This window comes from Pseudopipra pipra, chromosome W, assembly GCF_036250125.1.
Source record: "Pseudopipra pipra isolate bDixPip1 chromosome W, bDixPip1.hap1, whole genome shotgun sequence".
Taxonomy (NCBI): Eukaryota; Metazoa; Chordata; class Aves; order Passeriformes; family Pipridae; genus Pseudopipra; species Pseudopipra pipra.
The window spans coordinates 48,264,856-48,284,654 of record NC_087580.1 but is presented as its reverse complement, the minus strand read 5'-3'; the positions used below and the strand labels follow the sequence as shown (position 1 = coordinate 48,284,654).

General features: G+C 42.4%; 1 protein-coding gene across 1 annotated transcript in view; it reads right to left on the bottom strand.

Moving 5' to 3' along the window:
* Positions 1-18,111, bottom strand: part of LOC135405118 (amyloid-beta A4 precursor protein-binding family A member 1-like) — a 92,772-nt gene extending 74,661 nt beyond the window's left edge. The window contains exons 1-3 of the mRNA XM_064639826.1: positions 16,954-18,111; positions 11,871-11,969; positions 1,271-1,310 (exon numbers count right to left, since the gene is read on the bottom strand). Coding sequence (XP_064495896.1) covers positions 1,271-1,310; positions 11,871-11,969; positions 16,954-18,093 — 1,279 coding nt within the window. The 5' untranslated portion in view covers positions 18,094-18,111. The remainder of the gene's footprint in view (positions 1-1,270; positions 1,311-11,870; positions 11,970-16,953) is intronic.
* Positions 18,112-19,799: the final 1,688 nt, after the last annotated feature.

Below are 19,799 nucleotides of genomic sequence, written 5' to 3'. Positions count from 1 at the left end.
ACCATATCACACATGTCAAATCTGCTTTGATCAGGACAACCGGGGGGGTTGGGGTGCTTTCCCTGACTATGAGGGGAGCACCCAGATGGGACAGAACAAGCATCCTGATATCACTATGTTGGTGCTTGTTCCAGGCCTGACAGCATCAGCATCTTACCAACCACATCCAATCAACCACATAGCATCTAGAAGTGCTATATATTGGCATATTATTGCTCAAACCTTGAAACTATACAGTATGCATAAAGACCTTGTCACCCCTTCCATTACCAAACTATAACATAGTTCTTGATCAAAACACAAAATCTTAACATAGCATGAAAGAGGTACAGAAAAGAGAGGAAGCATATTCAAAAGGAAAGAGGAACTTGGGTTTTTTTATGAGATGTGAACACACTTGCAGAACAACAGTATTGCTCTTCACAAGTCTCCCTCTGTGTTAGAGTATGAAATTATGTTTTGAATAGAAATGTAGCACAGGTGAAAGATTTTCTCAGATTATCAATTACCTGCATAAAAATAGTATGTTCAATGTTTTAAGCAACTGCCCACTGGACCGATATCTCAGAGAATGCTGAGATTTTTTATTTGCTGGGGGGCAGGGACACACTAAGATGGTCCCTCAGCTAGTTTCAAAGCAACCTATATAATTTACCCCAGTTCATCTGGTCACAGGTTCTAAAACATACAACATATACTTTTAAAGACTAAAACCAATGCTAAAATTTACAGTTTAAAGACAGTACACTGTAAAGCAATTAAGGAATTCCAAATTATATATGACTTCAGCTTTTATTTTTTTTGTCATTCTATAAAGCATAAGGGTTATTTGATCAGAGGATAAGTACCTGAAAATCAGTGCAAGTTTCCTCCTACTTGCCTGCCAATTAAGTCTCAGTTTTGTGGAGGTTTTTATTGTTTTGTCAAACCTCTATTCCTTATCAGACAGCAAATTACTCTCTACACACACATTCACATACATTATTAATTCCATGGTGGTTTTTTTAATCAGTGATTTAAATGATATCGATAGAACCAGTAGAAAGGTGTCAGGAGCCATCAATAAAATGTTACAAAATAAGAGAGAGATTTTACTCAACTTCCAAAACAACCTATTAGGGTTTTATTCAAGTTCCAGGTTGGACGCAGTTTAATCTAAAGCAGTTCGTCCAACCCTAGCAAGTTTTCTGTTTCGCACATAAAAATATACATAAAAACATTTGAGTTCTTCATATAATGAAAAAACATTAAGTTATTAAATATATCTTACCTTCAACATATGTTGGGAACGAAGCCAATCTTTTTCTGGACTGTAATCAAGACAAATAGGATTTCAAACATAACAAAGTATGCTTAATTATACATTAAAAATTCCTCCATAAAAATGAAATCACAGTAATAGTTATTAGCAAAAGACCATGAGAGTTTATTGGGAAAATATTTACTTTCAAATTAAAAGTCTGACCAATTATTAGAGGGTTATTATCCCTCAATATGGTATGTTCCGTTAGCATGTTCATCAAGTAGGTAATGCACTACATTATTTTAAATTAGTTCTTGGTGTTTGCGACATGCTTCCTGACTACTGATTAGTGCTGTGCTCTCTTTAACAAACAGAAATACAGGAAAATACATAATCTCTCACAGGCATTTTCCAAATAAATACATATGGAGATATTTTAAATGTGCCAATACTATTATTAATCGTGACAAAAAGCATTGACCTGATCTGTTAATTATGAACCAAATTTAATTACTTATTAGGATTGTTCTTGACAGGCTATATAGCCACCTATATCCGCTGGAGTGAATATATTTAATAACAGTCCTACACTGATTATGTTTATGCTTTAACAAGCACAAAAGCACATATAAACATGCATGATTTAGACAACGAAAACTGCAAGCAAGGCATTTATTCCTTGTTTGTTTAATCAAGTAAAATCTCACTTTCATGAAAAGTGGACTAATAGAAAAAAAAGTCAAAACATCCCTCCTACATTTGTAAACACACAGACTAAAATGATACCTCATCTCCAATTGTAATTTTCTATGAAAGACTCCGTGGTAACAATATAACCATATAGAAATGATAACTTCAGGGAGGACGACTCACCATTTTGTTATATTCAACAATATATAGATATGAAAGAACTTACTAAATACAATTTTGTATTAAAAAATGGTAATATGTATACTAAAGCATATGCTTCTATTAGACCTTTTTGAAATAAAAGTTTTGGATAAGCCAAGCATTGCAAGATCTTGACAAACCTGAACCTCATTCTACAATGTATTAAATTTGGAGCAACTTATATATATATATATAAACAAGATCCATGTCTCAGAAGAGATTCAGTTGCATTTATATATTCACATATATACCAAGTTGTTTTCCTTTATGATAGGCAGTTTAATGGGTTCTGTACTCTTGTGACAAATCAATCACTTCAGAAGTGCACACTTATGTGATCGGTAAATGAATAAGCCAGTGAGTCTTTTCCATTTATTGTTACAAAGACACAAGGAATAAGTAATATTTTTCATCCTACTACACTGTCCTCACTGTAAAATAATTGGTGGCAGAAAAGCAAAAGGTGCATGAAACAGAAAACAGAGCCTAGAGAACCTTAAAATACTTGGTCTTTCCTCATGAGAGTTGCTGAATTGTCCAGAAAAACCAGGAAAGCTCCTGTTGCAGTGTTAAGTTTATGATTGGACTCAATGATCTTAAAGGTTTTTTCCAACCTAAATGATTCTATGATTCTATGATTTTTCTCAGAGAAAATATCAGCAGAGAGAAATTTGTGACTAAGTAATGACCACCTGCTGTCAAAATGCTTAAGGGAAATCGAGTGCTGAGAGGACACAAGCATTTGTTTTCAAATCAGGATTGGCTGTTCTTTGGCTATGCAATCTGTTGTGATGAGTTTATTTTTACTGTACCACTTATATCCACTTCAATAATTGCATGCAATTGCTGCTACCATGATGCTAGAATTAGCTGGATTCTGACAGGCCTAGAGAACAAAAAAACTGTACACTTCAAAAAATCAAAGGCAGCTTATCCATATAAGTACCCTTTCCAAAGCATACATAGGAGGGCAAAGAGGATGTGGTGCATCAGAAAGATCAGAAGGATGTGGTGTGGCAGTTTGTGCAGGAGTTCGGATAGGCATGGTGTGTAGGAGGGCACAGCCACCCTCCTGGCTCCTGAGGTGAGTTCACCTGGTGGTTTTCACCTGCCCAAGTAGAAAAGACTCAACGATGGTTTCCACACGGTTCAAAGTCCTCACTAGAAGGAGCATGGCAACCCAGACGGAGCTCCCTCAGAAGCACGCAGCTGTCCAGGTGTCCGGCTGCAGGGAGTGTCTGAGCCTGGCATTAGTACCAGAGGGCAGCAGAGACAATACCTGCATGTGGTGTGACCAAATGGATGATCGCTCAGCCTGGTGACAGAGCTTTAAGAGGAAGTGGAGAGGCTGAGGACTATCAGGGAGTATGAGAGAGAAATAGACTGGTGGAGTCACACCCTTCCATCCCTGAGAGAAATGCAGCAGATGGAAGCTCAGCAAGAGTCAGAGGAGCCCTGACTCTCTTGCCATCAGGCAGAAGGAGAAGACCTAAAAGATGGGCAGGAATGGAAACAGGTCCATGTCCGGGAAGGTAGGAGAATCCCCTACCACCTCCCACACCTTCCCAGGTGCCCTTACGGAATATGTATGAGGCTCTGGAACTTGAGAGTCAGGGAAATGATAGTGGAGATGGGCTTGCCCAGAGCAAGTCAGTCAACCCCACGCATTACAACTACAGGTGTTAAGAAAGAACGAAGGGTAACTGTTGCAGGGCACTCCCTTCTGAGGGGAACTGAGGGCCCCATATGCCAACTGGACCCATCTCACAGGGAAGTCTGCTGCCTCCCTGGGGCTCAGGTAAGAGATATTACAAGAAGACTCCCTGAACTGAGTCGGCCCTCTGATTATTACCCACTTCTGGTTGTCCAGGTCAGCAGTGATGAGGTTGATGAGAGAAATCCTAGGGCAGGAAAAAACGACATCAGGGCACTGGGACAACTGGTGGAAGGGACAGGAGCACAGGTGGTGTTTTCTTCAATCCCTTCGGTAGCAGGGATAAATGCTGAAAGGAACAAGAGAACCCACCTGATCAACAAGTGGCTTAAAGATTGGTGCCATCAGTGGAATTTTGACTTTTTTGATCATGGGGCAGTCGATATGGCACCAGGCCTGATGGAGACAGATGGGATTCACCTGTCTAAAAGGGGGAAAAGGATTCTAGACTGTGAGTTGGTAGGGCTGACTGAGAGGGATTTAAACTAGGTTTGAAGGGGGAAGGGGATAAGACCAGGCTCACTAGAGATGAGCCTGGGGGTGGCAGGCCAGTGGTGGGAGTGAAATTGATAGCCCAACGGAAGTGCATCTACACCAATGCACGCAAGTATGGGCAACAAACAGAATGAACTGAAGGCCATTGTGCAGCAGGAAAGCTACGACATAGTTGCCATCACGGAAGCATGGTGGGATGACTCACATGATTGGAGTGCTGCAATGGATGGCTACATGCTCTTCAGAAGAGACAGGTTAGGAGGGAGAGGCGGTGGGGTGGCTCTGTATGTTAGGGAGTGTTTTGACTGTATAGAACTCAAGGATAGTGATGATAAGGTTGAGTGCCTATGGGTGAGAATCAGGGGGAAGGCCAACAAGGCAGATATCCAGGTGGGAGTCTGTTATAGACCACTCAACCAGGATGAAGAGGCAGATGAATTATTCTATAAGTGGCTGGTAGACATTTCACGATTGCCAACCCTTGTTCTTGTGGGAGACTTTAACCTGTCAGATTGCTGGAAATTCAATACAGCGGAGAGGAGACAGTCTAGGAGGTTCCTGAAGTGTGTGGAAGAGAACTTCCTGACACAGCTGGTGACTGAGCTTACCAGGGATGATGCCCTGCTAGACCTGCTGTTTATGAACAGAGAAGGGCTGGTGGGAGATATGGTGGGCAGAGGCATCTTGGGCTCAGCAAACAGGAAATGATAGAGTTTTCAATTCTCGGTGAAGTAAGGAAAGAGGTCAGCAAAACTGCTACCTTGGACTTGTGGAGGGTGGATTTTGGCCTGTTTAGGACATGGGTTCAGACAGTCTCCTGGGAAGGAGTCCTTAAAAACAAAGCGGTCCAGGAAGGCTGGACATACTTTAGGAAGGAAATCTTAAAGATGCTGGAGCAGCCCATCCCTATGTACTGAAAGACCTGCCTGGATGAACAGGGAGCTTTCACTGGAACTCAGGGAAAAAAAGAGCATTTATGACCTTTGGAAGAAGAGGCAGGCAACTCAGGAAGGGTACAAGGATGTCGTTAGGTCACGCAGAAAGAAAATTTGAAAGGCGAAAGCTCAGCTAGAACTTAATCTACCAACTGCTGTGAAAGATAATAAAAAGTGTCTTTATAAATACATCAACAACAAAATGAGGGTCAAGGAAAATCTTTGTCCTTTATCGGATGCAGGGGAAAACATTGTCACCAAGGATGAGGAAAAGACTGAGGTACTTAATGCCTTCTTTGCCTCAGCCTTTAACAGAAAGACTGGTTATCCTCAGGGCAACCAGCCCACTTAGCTGGTAGACAGGAATGGGGAGCAGAACAGACCCCCTGCAATGCAGGAGGAAGCAGTTAGTGACCTACTGAACCACTTAGACACTCACGAGTCTATGGGGCCATATGGAATTGTCATAGGTTTACTTGTTCTAAAAAAAAAAAAACAAGAGGGAATTTTTTTTCTTTCCTCTGCTGTAAAAGAAAGATGTTAAATGAGGGAGGGGGAGGGTGTTTGCCTAGGGTGATTGACACACACAAAGGAACTAGCTAGCAGATCCACATTCCAGGTTGATGGCTCTCAGAAGACTGGGGGGGAAGGTGATGAGTTTTTTTCTTCCTCTCCTCAGAAAAAGGGCAGGCACTTTGCTTTTGCCCTGATTCAGGGAGGGTGTGTGTGTGGAAAGGCTTCGAATTTGCTTTGTTTTCAGCCGGTTCACCTCCGTTCTCCTGCACCCTGTTCTGCCCTTAGCCCAGACTTGTTCAGATTTCATGGAAGAGGCTTGGCCCTTCTGCAAAGGAACCTCTGGGGGAGTCCCGGCTGGAGCCATCCGCTGACAGCCTGAGTTCGCAGGAAGAACCCCTTTTTCCCCTTTTCCCCTTCCCCTTCTCGGTGGGGGGGGAGATCTCCATTTTCGGCTTCTCCAGCGCACCAGGGCACTGCCAGAGCCCAACAGCGTCCCCTGCTGGCCAACACAGAGCAACTGCAGGCTCTGCTCCTCCAGTGATCCAACAGCACCCCCTGCTGATGGTGGTTAGAATTGCTCCAAAAGGTGGAAAGTACTGAACTGTTTCCTTTTTGAAGGGGACTTTTGGGTACAGGATTATTGTTTAGTTGTTTTTGTGTTCTTTTGTTGTTCTGCCAATACACATATATCCTTGAATAAAGGGCTGTTACTTTTTTTCTTTCTCTATACTTCCTCAATTGGAGCCTCTTAATTTTGGATTTACAATTGCTTAGAGGGAGGAGCTTGGTCTTCCTCATAACTCATCCTCCTTAGCAAAACATTTCAGTCTCATTAAACTGAGACAGGGATCCATCCTAGGGTGATGAGGGAGCTGGCGGAAGAGCTCGCCAAGCCACTCTCCATCCTTTGTCACCAGTCCTGGCTAACCAAGGAGGTCCCAGATGACTGGAGGTTGGTCAATGTGATGTCCATAAAGAAGGGCCAGAAAGAGGATCCAGGGAACTACAGACCTGTCAGCCTGACCTTGGAGCCTGTGAGGGTTAGGGAACAGATTATCCTGAGAGCCATCACATGGCACATACAGGATGGCCAGGGGATCAGGCCCAGCCAGCACGGGTTTAGGAAAGGCAAGTCCTGCCTGACCAACCTGATCTCCTTTTATGACCAGATGACCCGCCTAGTGGATGAGGGAAAGGCTGTGGATGTGTCTACCTTGATGTCAGTAAATCCTTTGACACTGTCTTCCATAGCATATTCCTGGAAAAGCTGGTAGCCCATGGCTTGGACAGGTACACTCTTTGCTGGATTAAAAACTGGCTGGATGACCGGGCCCAGAGAGTGGTGGGGAATGGTGCTGCATCCAGTTGGCAGCTGGTCACTAGTGGGATTCTCCAGGGATCAGTTTTGGGGTCAGTCCTGTTTAATATCTTTACTGATGATCTGGATGAGGGGATCCAGTAAGTTTTCAGACTACACCAATTTGGGTGGGAGTGTTGATCTGCTGGAGGGTAGGAAGGCTCTACAGAGGGATCTGGACAGGCTGGATCGATGGGCTGAGACCAATGGTATGTAGTACAATAAGGACCGGGGAAGTGATTGTCCCTCCCTACTTGGCACTCATGAGGCTGCACCTCAAGTACTGTGTCCAGTTTTGGGCCCCTCACTTTAGGAAAAACATCGAAGTGATGGACTGAGTCCAGAAAGGGCAACGAAGCAGGTGAATAGTCTAGAGAGTAAGTCATATGAAAAGTGGCTGAGGGAGCTGTGGGTGTTTAGCCCAGAGAAAAGGAGGTTCAATGGAAACCTTATCTCTGTCTACAACTACCTGAAAGGAGGTTGTCGTAAGGTGGGAGTCGGCCTCTTCTCCCAGGAGACTAGCAACAGCCTCAAGCTGTGCCAGAGGACGTTCAGGTTGGACATTAGGAAGAATTTCTTCACAGAAAGAGTGATTAGACATTGGAGTGGACTGCCCACAGAGATAGTGGATTCCCAATCCCTGGAGGTGTTTAAGAAAAGACTGGATGTGGCACTTAGTGCCATGGTCTAGTTGACATGGTGGTGTTCCGTCAAAGGTTGGACTGGATAATCTTGGAGGTCTTTCCAAAGCTTTATGATTCTATATCATGGCTAGGCTTCGCGAACGAAGATTTGGGAAGGGTTCTACCCACATTTGCTACAAATGCACTGGTGGCTAAAAAAGCCAATACGAGATAGACAAGTCCAGTTGCAAAAGGCACAGCAGAAGGACTCCTTAGGTGGTATATTCTGCAAGACACGATTCTTTCTGTGTTGTCTTTTCTCCTCAAGAGTGATCCTGCATATGTTCTCAAAGGAAACAGCAGCGTTATAGATAGTGTGTCTCTAGATCTCCCGACTGGAGGCCAGAGTAGACCAGTTACGTTGATCAATATGGCCAAGACGGAGATGTTGCTTCAGGGAGTCCTTGTATCTTCTCTTCGGGGCTCCTCTCTTGTGGCAGCCGGTGGTAAGTTCACCATAAAGCATGATCTTAGGGAGGCGGTGGTCCTTCATCCTTGAGACGTGTCCTGCCCAGCGCAGCTGTGTTCTCAGCAACATGGCCTCAATACTTGTATCTGCTGCTTGTTCTAGAACAGATGTATTAGTCACATAGTCTGACCAGTGGATGTTTAGGACTGTACGGAGACAGTGTTGATGGAAGCGTTCTAGGAGTCGCAAGTGGTGGTGGTAGATGACCCATGATTCGGATCCATATAAGAGAGTAGACAGCACAATGGCTCTGTAAACACTGATCTTTGTACTTTTCTTCAAGCGTTTATTTCACCAAACTCTTTTATGGAGTTTTCCGAAGGCACTATATGCCTTCGTTAACCTGTTGTCTATCTCTGCATCAATCTTACCATCCGAGGAGATGAGGTTACCTAGGTAATTAAACTGCTGGACTGATTTGAGCTCTGATTTGCCAATGGTGATATGAGGATGAAGGAAGACTTCCTGAGGTGCAGGTGGATGGAGAACTTCTGTCTTCTTTAAGCTGACTTCCAGCCCAAAGAGCTCAGCAGCGTCTGCAGAGCAGGATGTTAAACGCTGCAGAGCTGCTTCTGTGTGGGCAACAAGGACGGCATCATCAGCATAAAGCAGCTCCCGGACAAGATGGTTTAAGGTCTTAGTGTGGGCCTCCAGTCGCCTTAGGTTGAATAGACTTCCATCAGTACGGTATCGGATGTAGATACCATCCTGATCATCGAGGTCTACCATGGCCCTTTGGAGTATCATGCTGAAAAAGATTGTGAATAGGGTTGGTGCAAGAACGCAGCCTTGTTTCACACCATTGGTTATTAGAAAGGGCTCAGAAAGTGCATCGCCATACCTGACTTGGCCGTGATGATCCTCATGGAGTGAGGTGATCATTTTAAGGAACTTGGGGGGACATCCTAAACGTTCCAAAATCTGCCATAGACCTTTTCTGCTCACAGTACCGAAAGCCTTGGTGAGATCAACAAAGGTTACATAGAGTCCTTTGTTCTGTTCCCTACACTTCTCTTGCAGTTGTCTGAGAACAAATACCATGTCTGTGGTACTCCTGTTGGCTCTGAAACCACATTGGCTTTCAGGTAGAATTCCTTCTGCTATAGCGGGTATTAGTCTGTTCAAAAGTATTCTTGTCAGGATTTTGCCAGCAATGGAGAGCAGAGTAATACCACGGTAATTTGAACAGTCTGATTTAACTCCTTTCTTCTTGTATAAGGTGATGATGACTGCATCACAAAGGTCTGATGGTAGTTCGCCTAGTTCCCAACAGCGCACCACAAACTCGTGAAATTTAGCATGGAGTGCTTGGCCCCCATGTTTCCAGACTTCCGGTGGAATTCCATCAACCCCAGTTGCCTTGCAGATTTTCACCTGCTGTATGGCCTTAAGAGTTTCTCCCAAAGTGGGGGCAATATCCAATTCATTCTTCACCGGTTGTTGTGTGATGGACTGAATTGCTGAGTCTTGAACTACATGGCTAGTACTGAAAATAGTGAAAGTGCTCAGACCAACGATTCAGAATGGAGGTTTTGACTGTCAGAAGCTTTTGACCATCTGCGCTGAGTAGATGATTCTATATAATTCCTTTAAAAATACCCAAGGCCCAACTGATTTTTATGTGTATAATTGCAGTTTTGACTGAGATTCAGCAATCTGACTAGCCAATAAAACTTCATTTCAGGATGAAGCTGTGAAAACTAACATCAAATCAATGTTTTTTCATTCATTATCTATGTGAAGAAACAGTGATAAAACTAAAATAATAACAAGGTATCTGATTACGATATTGAAAAAGCGGAATCAATTTTTGATTGTATATCCATGAGTAATAAAAAAATAGGTAATTAATGTTGAATTACTAGTTTTGCCCACCCACTAAACACTGTAAAATTTACATTTTAATAAAGGCTTTATTAAGAAATAAAAGTGTTTCCCAAAAATGACGAAGCTTTGTCATTATTTCTTTTGTAAGGGAGGTATTAAACCATGTATTGTTCCCAGAATCATAGAATATGCTGAGTTGGAAGGGACCCATCAGGATCATCAAGTCCAACTCCTGGCCCTACGCAGGAGACCCCAAGAATCCCACCATGTGCCTGAGAGTATTGTTCAAATGCTTCATGAACTCTGTCAGGCTTGGTGCTGTGACCACTGCCCTGGGGAGCCTGTTCCAGTGCTCAACCACCCTCTGGGTGAAAAACCTTTTTCTGATATCCAACTTAAACCTCCCCTGACTCACCTTCGTGCTGTTTCCTCAAGTCCTATCACTGGTCATGAGAGTGAAGAGATCACTGCCTGCCCCTCTGCTTCCCCTCATGAGGATGCTGAAGACTGCTTCATCCTTATGTTGCTTATACACATGGAAAAAACCCCAGCACCCCACAACACATCTGACTGAAATTACTCTGAAAGTTTATTACTTTTAACAGTGTATATGATCACATATTGAAAACTAAAATGGGTAACATCTTGCTAATTTTTTCCTTTGAATAATATTAATATCTAACAACTCTCAACCTTTAGAGTTATCACCAAGCAACTTCATCTGTAAACTGAATAAAGTCAGAGGCTTTAGCGAGCTAAAGAATATTGTAGATGAAATCATGACACAATCCAATATTGCTGAAGGTTTTGGCGCAGGATAAATTAAGGGCAAAACTAAGTCTTCTGAAAGCTTCCATCACCTTCTAAATGCAAGCATAGTTTTAAATTAATATATATACACAGGTTATAAGCTATTTTTCCCCCTAGAAGATAAAAAAAACCCTGAACTAAGTCTTGTTTAAATTTCAACCAATATTTCTGGTTACAGTACATTGGTTTATTCATTTGTAGAATATATCATGCTGTTAGCTGATAGCACAAGTTATCTGTCAACAACTGCGTCTACTTGCTTACATATCTCTGTTAACAAATCTAACATTGAAGTTTGAAAAAAAAATTCTCATCTCATATCAGTGAGATAAGAAGCATTTTGCATCTCATCTCAGTGGAACTACTGCAGTGTAGAAACCTGCCAGCTACAGGCCTTGACAAAAAAAATTAGTGTATAGCTTGCTTTCAAGGAGCCCAGAGTCAGGACTACTAGATTCTAGTTACAGTTCTGCCTATGAATCACTGGCAGACTATTGAAAAATCACTTACTTGTTTCTGTGGGTCTATTTGTCCATCAATAAGATAGTAGACAGCATTAAATTACTACATTGGAAGGGTCTATTCACTTGACTGAGAAAGGTTATTATTTTACATCAAGACATTCTGCAGTGACAAGGAATTCTTGCCCTGAATACAGAGGTGACATTGGCAGCTATTCCTCAGTAAATCAATACCATCTAGCCTGTTAAATAAGTGTTGTGGCCAAACACAGTAAGGAATGCAATCACAAATGTTATGCATTCAGTCAGACAGGGAGGCAAGCACAAAGGAAAAATGTCAAACCAGATTTTTTTTGTTGTTGCTGTTTTGGTACAAGAGAGGAGATTACACATGTACAAAGACATAAATTAAATAGAAAGGCATAAGCAATACAGACAAGATGGTGTCTTTTAAAAAAAATTGCACTACCTCTTTATTAGTGGAGGTCTCTGCTGTACTCCAGACATCCTGATGATGTTGCCTACTTGGTTCAGCACCCCAGGGTGAAGAGCAATCAGGAGATAGAGACTAGACATGGTAAGAAAATAAAATTACATAATTTGAGTGACCAATGTAGAAATATCTCTGGTTTGGCAGTGGAAATAAGAAATGAGGAAAACACCAAAACATGACAAACACTTTCTGAAGTGCTATAGCCCTTAGTTTTCATTGCAATGATCACACACAGTCTATTGGGATGTTGAGACTTATCTAAGCAGCTAAATTTTCACAGAAAACTTTTTCTTCATCAATAATCTATTCAATTAAGCACATAGCTACCCTCAGTGGTAGACAATTGTGGTGTTTTGACCTTGCCAGCTGCCACACACTTACCCAAATGATCTCTCACTCCCCCTCCTCAACAGGGGGAGAAGATAGAAAAGCTCATGGATAAAGACAGGAATACCACTTACCAATTACTGTCACAGGCAAAACAGACTTGGCTTAAGGAAAATTCCTTTACTTTTTGCCAATTAAAATAGATTTGGATAGTGAGAAACAAAGACAAATTAAAACAATCTCTTTTTCCCAGGTTGAAATTCACTCCTTGATTCAACTCAACTTTACTCCTCTATTTCCCCAAACCCCAAGCAACAAAGAAGGGATAGGAAATGGGGGATATAGGTCAGTCAGTCCTTAACAGTTCCTCTCTGCTGCTCCTTCCTCCTCACACTTTTCCCCTGCTCCAACGTAGGTCATCTCCACAAACTGCAGTTCCTGTCAGGAGAAATCTGCTCTATCATGGGTTTTCCACAGGCCTTAATTCCTTCCGGAAATATCCACCTGCTCCAGTGTGGGGTCCTCCACAGGCCCCAGTGTGGATATCTGCTCTGGTATGGTCTCTCCCACAGTCTGCAGGGGAATATCTGCTCTGGAGCCTGGAGAACTTGCTCCTGCTCCATCTTCTCTGACCTTGGTGTTCATGCTACTGTTTCTCATGTCTTCTCTTTCTTTCCTTCACTACTCTTCTCTATATCCTGCATTTTTGTCCTTTCTTAAATGTTTTCACAGAGATGCCACCAACTTCAATGACTGGCCCAGCTTCAGTCTGCTGTGAGTCCATCAACAAGCTGGCTGGAATTGACTGTGTTTGGCACAGGACAGTCCTATATGTCTTCCCACAGAGACCACCCCACTATCAAAACCTTAACTAACTCGGCGGAGAAACCATCTTTCAGACTATTTCCCCCAATCATTCACTATCATAAAGAATGTTCTTCTCTGTTCTAACTATAAAACCCCCATTAGATATTGTATACTTGCAAAAGTCATATTAGAAAAATAAAGCGAACAGCACAGAAAACCAGTATCATGAATTTTCTATCTTTATGTGATCCACCAGGAAATACCTTGGTAAACTGCTATAAGAAATGCTATCATACTAATAGGAGACTCCTATGGAATGCTGCTAATATTAAAGTTATAACTAGGAGCTATAACTAGGTATCTAAAGTCAAGAGTAGTAAATACTTTAGTGCGAATATGATACAAAAATACAGCATGTAAAAGAGTGTAAAACTATGACACCACAAGTATTTCAAAACCAGATCTTTAGGAGATGTGGCAGTGCAGATGTCACAAGGTGAACCCTAGGAGGAAGCCTTAGTATTCAACTATGCACACTGTTGGGTTTTTTTAGCGAAGCAGTCCTGAAATTCTACAAAGTCTCCTTCAGCATAGGAATCTTGGTCTTGGCTTTGCCAGATCAGTAGAGTTTGTCACTAATAGCAAAACAGTAAAATATTATCCTTCTAGTTTCACAAGCAACTATTACACCCCTTCTCTAAGCCAGCTGGTGTTATAACACTGTAATATGACTATATTTCTACTTTGAAATGTCAGCATCAATAATCCAGAAGTAAATTCTTGGTTGCATTCCCACCACAGCTTAAATCTTGTACTATATCAAATATTAGGCTATGAATTCCAATTTCTACTGCTTTTACTTCACAAACACACAACAAAAAAATCTACCCCACTCCTCTTTTTCCTCACTTCTTGAAAAAGTCTATCTTGTATGTTTACTAAAAAGAAATTCCAGAATCACATTCAACTAATAGAGGTGACCAAAGAATTAGAAGGCTATTATTTATACAGATACATCCTAGGTAAACAGTAGCCATAGCTTTTATTTTTTATTTTGTTTTATTCACAACTGTGGAGCAAAAAAAGATATACAGAAAGGGTGATTTTGTGAAATGGCACCTAGAATATGAGAATATACCGGCACTATGACAATGATAAATCATCTATCACCCATAAGATCCCTGGCACTCTCACAAGTACTCTGAGACAGTTATATACTTCCTAACATACCATGTGACAAAAAATGTTACAGTTCTGTGTTAATAGTGCACAAGTAGCATTTCCAATTGTGGTGGGTTGCCCCTGGCTGGATGCCAGGTGCCCACTAAAGCCACTCTCTCTCTTCCTCCCTCAGCTGAACAGAGGAGAGAAAATATAACAAAAGGTTCATGGGTCAAGATAAGGACAGGGATAGATCAATCACTAATTACCATCATGGGCAAAACAGACTCAACTTGGGGAAAAATTAATTGAATTTATTAGCACTCAAATCAGAGTAGGATAATGAGAAATAAAACCAAATCTTAAAACACCTTCCCCACACCCTTCACTTCTTCCTGGGCTTAACTTTACTCCTGATTTCACAGAATCATAGAATCAGTTAGATTGGAAAAGACCTCTGAGATCATCAAGTCCAACCTTTGACAGAACACCACCATGTCAACTAGACCATGGCACTAAGTGCCACATCCAGTCTTTTCTTAAACACCTCCAGTGACTAGGAAACCACCATCTCTGTGGGCAGTCCACTCCAATGTCTAATCACTCTTTCTGTGAAGAAATTCTTCCTAATGTCCAACCTGAACCTCCTCTGGCACAACTTGAGGCCATTTCCTCCTGTCCTGTTGCTAGTCTCCTGGGAGAAGAGGCTGACCCCCACCTTACGACAACCTCCTTTCAGGTAGTTGCAGACACAGATAAGGTCTCCCCTGAGCCTCCTTTTCTCCAGGCTAAACACCCACCACCTCAACATCTTTTCTGAATTGAGGCTCTCAGAACTGAATACAGTACTCGAGGTGTGATCTCAACAGTGCCAAGTACAGAGGGACAATCACTTCCCTAGTCCTGCTGGCCACACTATTTCTGATACAAGCCAGGATGCCATTGGCTTTCTTGCTGGCTCATGTTCAGCTGGCTGTCGACCAGTGCCCCCAGGTCCTTTTCCTCTGGGCCACTTTCCAGCCACTCTGCCCCCAGCCTGTAATGCTGCAAAGGGTTGTTGTGACCCAAGTGCAGGACCTGGCACTTGGCCTAATTGAACTGCATACCGTTGGCCTCTGCCCATCAATCCAGCCTGTCCAGATCACCCTGCAGAGCCTTCCTACCTCACGGAGATCAACACTCCAACTCAAATTGGTGTCATCTGTGAATTTACTAAGGGTAGACTCTATCCCCTCATCCAGATCATCAATAAATATATTGAATAGGATTGGGCCCCAAAACTGATCCCTGGAGAATCCCACTAGTGACCAGCTGCCAACTGGATGCAGCACCATTTCCACCACTCTCTGGGCCTGGCCATCCAACCAGTTTTTAACCCAGCAAAGGATGTATCTGTCCAAGCCATGGGCTGCCAGCTTTTCCAGGAGTATGCTATGGAAGATGACATCAAAAGATTTACTGATGTCCAGGTAGACACATCCACAGCCTTTCCCTCATCCACTAGACAGGTCGCCTGGTCATAAAAGTAGATCAGGTTGGTCAGGCAGGACCTGCCTTTCCTAAACTCATGCTGGCTGGGCCTGATCCCCCGGCCATCCTGTAGGTGCCTTGTGATCACGCTCAAGATGATCTGTTCCATAACCTTGCTGGGCACCGAGGTCAGGTTGACAGGCCTGCAGTTCCCTGGATCCTCCTTCCAGCCCTTCTTGTCAATGGGTATCACATTGACCAACTTCCAGCCATCTGGGACCTCCTCGGTTGGCCAGGACTGATGATAAATGATGGAGAGCTGCTTAGTAAACTCTTCCGCCAGCTCCCTCACCACCCTAGGATGGATCCCATCTGGTCCCATAGACTTGTGAGTGTCTAAGTGGCTCAACAGTGGCTTCCTCCTGGATTGCAGGGGGTCTGTTCTGCTCTTGATCCTTGTCTACAAGCTCAGGAGACTGGTTGCCCTGAGGATAACTAGAGACAAAGAAGGTGTTAAGTACCTCAGCCTTTTCTTCATCTTTGGTGACTATATTCAAATTTCTCTACCTACTCCCCTGGACAGAGAATGGGATTACAGTGCGTTCATCACATAGTGTTTCTGCCACTCCCTCCTCCTCAGAGGGAGGAGTCCTCACACTCTTCCCCTGTTCCAGCATGTGGAGTTGGAGTAGATGATCATTATAGGTATTTTCCAATAATAGAATGGAATGGAAGAGAATATATGAGGATTCATAGCCAATCTCTAGAGACTGCAAGCAGATAAGGAGCTTGAATATTTTCAGATATTCATCTCTGATATTACCTTTATAGAAATAGTAAATAATATTAACAAGTTTTTCATAGAAATGGTTAACATTATTATCTGACAGAAAACAAAACTGACAAGTCCAGAATTAACAGGAACAGACAAGGTTCTATACCGTAAGTTAAATTATTTGGTAGTTATTCTAATTATCCAGTGGATGTTAGGAAAAAAGAAATGTGGTAGCACTTGTTTCAGAAAAAATGTCAGTGGAGCTTTCTGTGTCAAATTCATCTCTAGTACAACTCAAAGTCAGAAGTGTTTCACAAAAGAAAATTTGGGGCACTGACAGCATATATATACTCCTTATGCATCTTTTTGAGTAAAAATTTTAAATAGATACAGCATTGCATACTTTCCTGAGAAATGAGTCACAGAAGAGTATAACCCTCTCCATTTCACTGTAAAGTGTATTACACTGTCCCTGTTCCTTTAATTGTAACATGTGAGTCTATAGATCTGTATACTTACATATCCATCTAGTGGCCTCTGATCATCACAGTTCCTGGTTGGACTAATGTCCTGCCTCATCACCCAGATAGGTTCTTTTGGTTCATCGGGGGTATAAGGAGAACGAACAGTCCGTGTCTTCACTTCTTCAATAGCTTCTTTAATATCTTTGATGGCCAGTGATATTGCATCCCTTTTTTCCTTTCTGCTCTGCTGTACTGACACTCCTGAGTTGGTTGAGGCCCTAGAGCCAGCTGACAGTTGACCATTGCTTTGGTGCCCTCTGCCAGAGAGAGCATGAGCCTGCTCCAAGGTCTGCTCTGCCTCTAGCATGTCTTCAGCAGCCTTGCCCAAGCTCTGAGAGCTCATACTCTGTTTCATCTCTGCCACAATCTGATCAATATCTTCCTCTTGTTCATAACTGTCCATTCTTGGATATGGAGCAAACTCTGCCTCTTTCTCAGGGCTGTCTGACTCTCCATCAGATCGTTCATCATAATAGTGAAGGCGGGCACCAAGAGCTTCCTTGTGATAGTTGTCAGTTTCCTCCCTTTCCCACTCATAGATCTGAAGCCCCTCCCTAACATCAAGGTCCAGCACATCCCCTATCTCCTCATACACATGCTCCTGCTTCCTGTAGTCAGCATAGGGCTCATCATACTGCTCATCCTCTCCTTGGCGGAGGGGCTGGTGAGCGTAGACATAACCTGAGTATACTGCATTCGTGGTTTCCTCATGTTCAGTGAAGTGGAAACAGGCATGATCAGGCAGCATTTGATTATGAACAGCCTCAGCATGCTCTGCTTCAGCATGTTCTGTGTACTCTTCAGACTCAGGCCTGTATTGCACTTCATATGTACTCTCATCCTCATTCACCTGTACTATATCAACATTGTAGCCATTCTCTGCTGTGGCTATAACATCCCCTTCCATCATGTCCATGTGACTGTGGAAATCACTCTCAGTGCTGGCTGATCGAGCCTCTTCCTGTCTAGATTGTACCCCTTGGTTGCCGTCTCTGTGCCTTGAATAGCAGATCACAGACTGTCGTTCCTCTTCTACCTGTGAGTGCTTCAAGTCAGCTTCCACTGATTCATTCATATCTTCATTTGCTGGTTCTTCATTCACCTCCACCTCAGATGGTACGACCAAATAGTTCATGGAAAGTTCTGGTGTGTAGGCCACTTATTCTATAGACATTTTGTCTATCAGGACTAGAAAGAAATTAAGAGAGTGATATTAATAAAAAAAACCCCAAGACCACAACCACAAACAAAACAAACAGTCAAAGAAAAAACCCCCCAATTTGGAGTCAACAAACAACCCCAGAGTAGCAAAAGGCACCCTTGCTTCTCTAACAGACAAAGTTTTGGCTTCATCAGCTCTGAAGTCAGAGGACAACCAGCACAACAGCATGACCTTCCAATGCAAATTGATTTCTATCAGCACCGTTCATTCAGAGATGGGACCACAATTCCTTTGAGAATTGCAGTTTACAGTTTTATGGTCAAATTCTCTGGCAAGGAAGCCACTATCTCAGACCAGTCCAAGAGGTGTTCCTGTGGCTTGGCCACACATCTAGACAATGCAGACAAGATGCACATCAAAGAAACTAACTTTCACCAGGGGTTCAATTGTGGTAGAGATATTATGGTAGGATGTGGCAGTGTAAAATGACAAAGAGATTTTATCCCATTGCAGTAGTCTGCAATTGGTCAGATATATAATACCTTTGCAGACTAGACATTGACAATATAACTTCAACGGAGAGAAAAAGAAACTTTTAGGGTGCAATGTAAAGTGCCTATTTCTCTTCCCTAGTGAAGCATAAGATAGCTAGCTCCAGTATAGACATCTTCATGAAATACATATAAAATTATGCAAAATTACTTGACCAAAATGCCTTTCCTAAAACAGGGAATAAAAATTACAAATGTTCATAACTGTGACCATTGCCATTTTTAGACTAGTGAGAAATTTCAGTTTTACCAAATGCATTCTGCTCAGAGTAAAAAAATCTCAAATGATGACATAATTACAGCAGAGGTCTGCCAAGAATGATAATTACATAGAACATGGAAATAAGAAAAACCTATAGGAATACAGATTATCCTCTAGATGTTTTCCAGAGCAACCAAGTTTACCTAGCTCAGAGGGCATAGTTTTTACCTGCCAATTGCAGCTGTTCCGAACCTTGTTCAGTGTTTTAAAATGTAGTGTCAAATATAAGGGGAGAAAAATGCCTGTCAGAAGACTTATATTTTTATATATAAAATGATCCTATAAAAAGATGCTATATGACCAGTACCAATAAATAAAAATAATTCAAAAAATAAAATAGAACTTGGACCAAATTTAGTGAACTCAGAGAGTCCTAAATTATACTGCTGGGGTAAACAAGCTCTGCAGCCACAGAAACAATGGTTGAGTTTCTAATTTTGTTGGTTGGTTGGTTGATTTTTTTACTCCTGCAGAGAAAAAGCAATAGTGATTTCAGCTGCTGTCCATCAGAGTTCCTGACAGGCAGGGGAGGTGTGCTGGTTTAAAGGTAAACCAGCAGGGGAAATGAACTCAACTCAAAAGAGAGATTATAAATCAGAATAACAATTTAATAAAATAATACAATAGTACAATTATACAGACAAACAATTGGTTTTAACCCACAAAACCCAAATATATAACCCAGTACCTTGGGGCATGAACAGAGTGGTGTTCTTTGGGCCCCCTGAGTCCAAAGGAAAAAGTGAGGGGAAAACCTGTTGGTGAGAGTGCTGTTGCAGTCTGGTCAAGAGTGGTGATTGCAGTCTGGTCAAAAGTGGTGATTGCAGTCCAGTTGAGGGTGGTGGTCTCAGTCTGGTTGAGAGCGG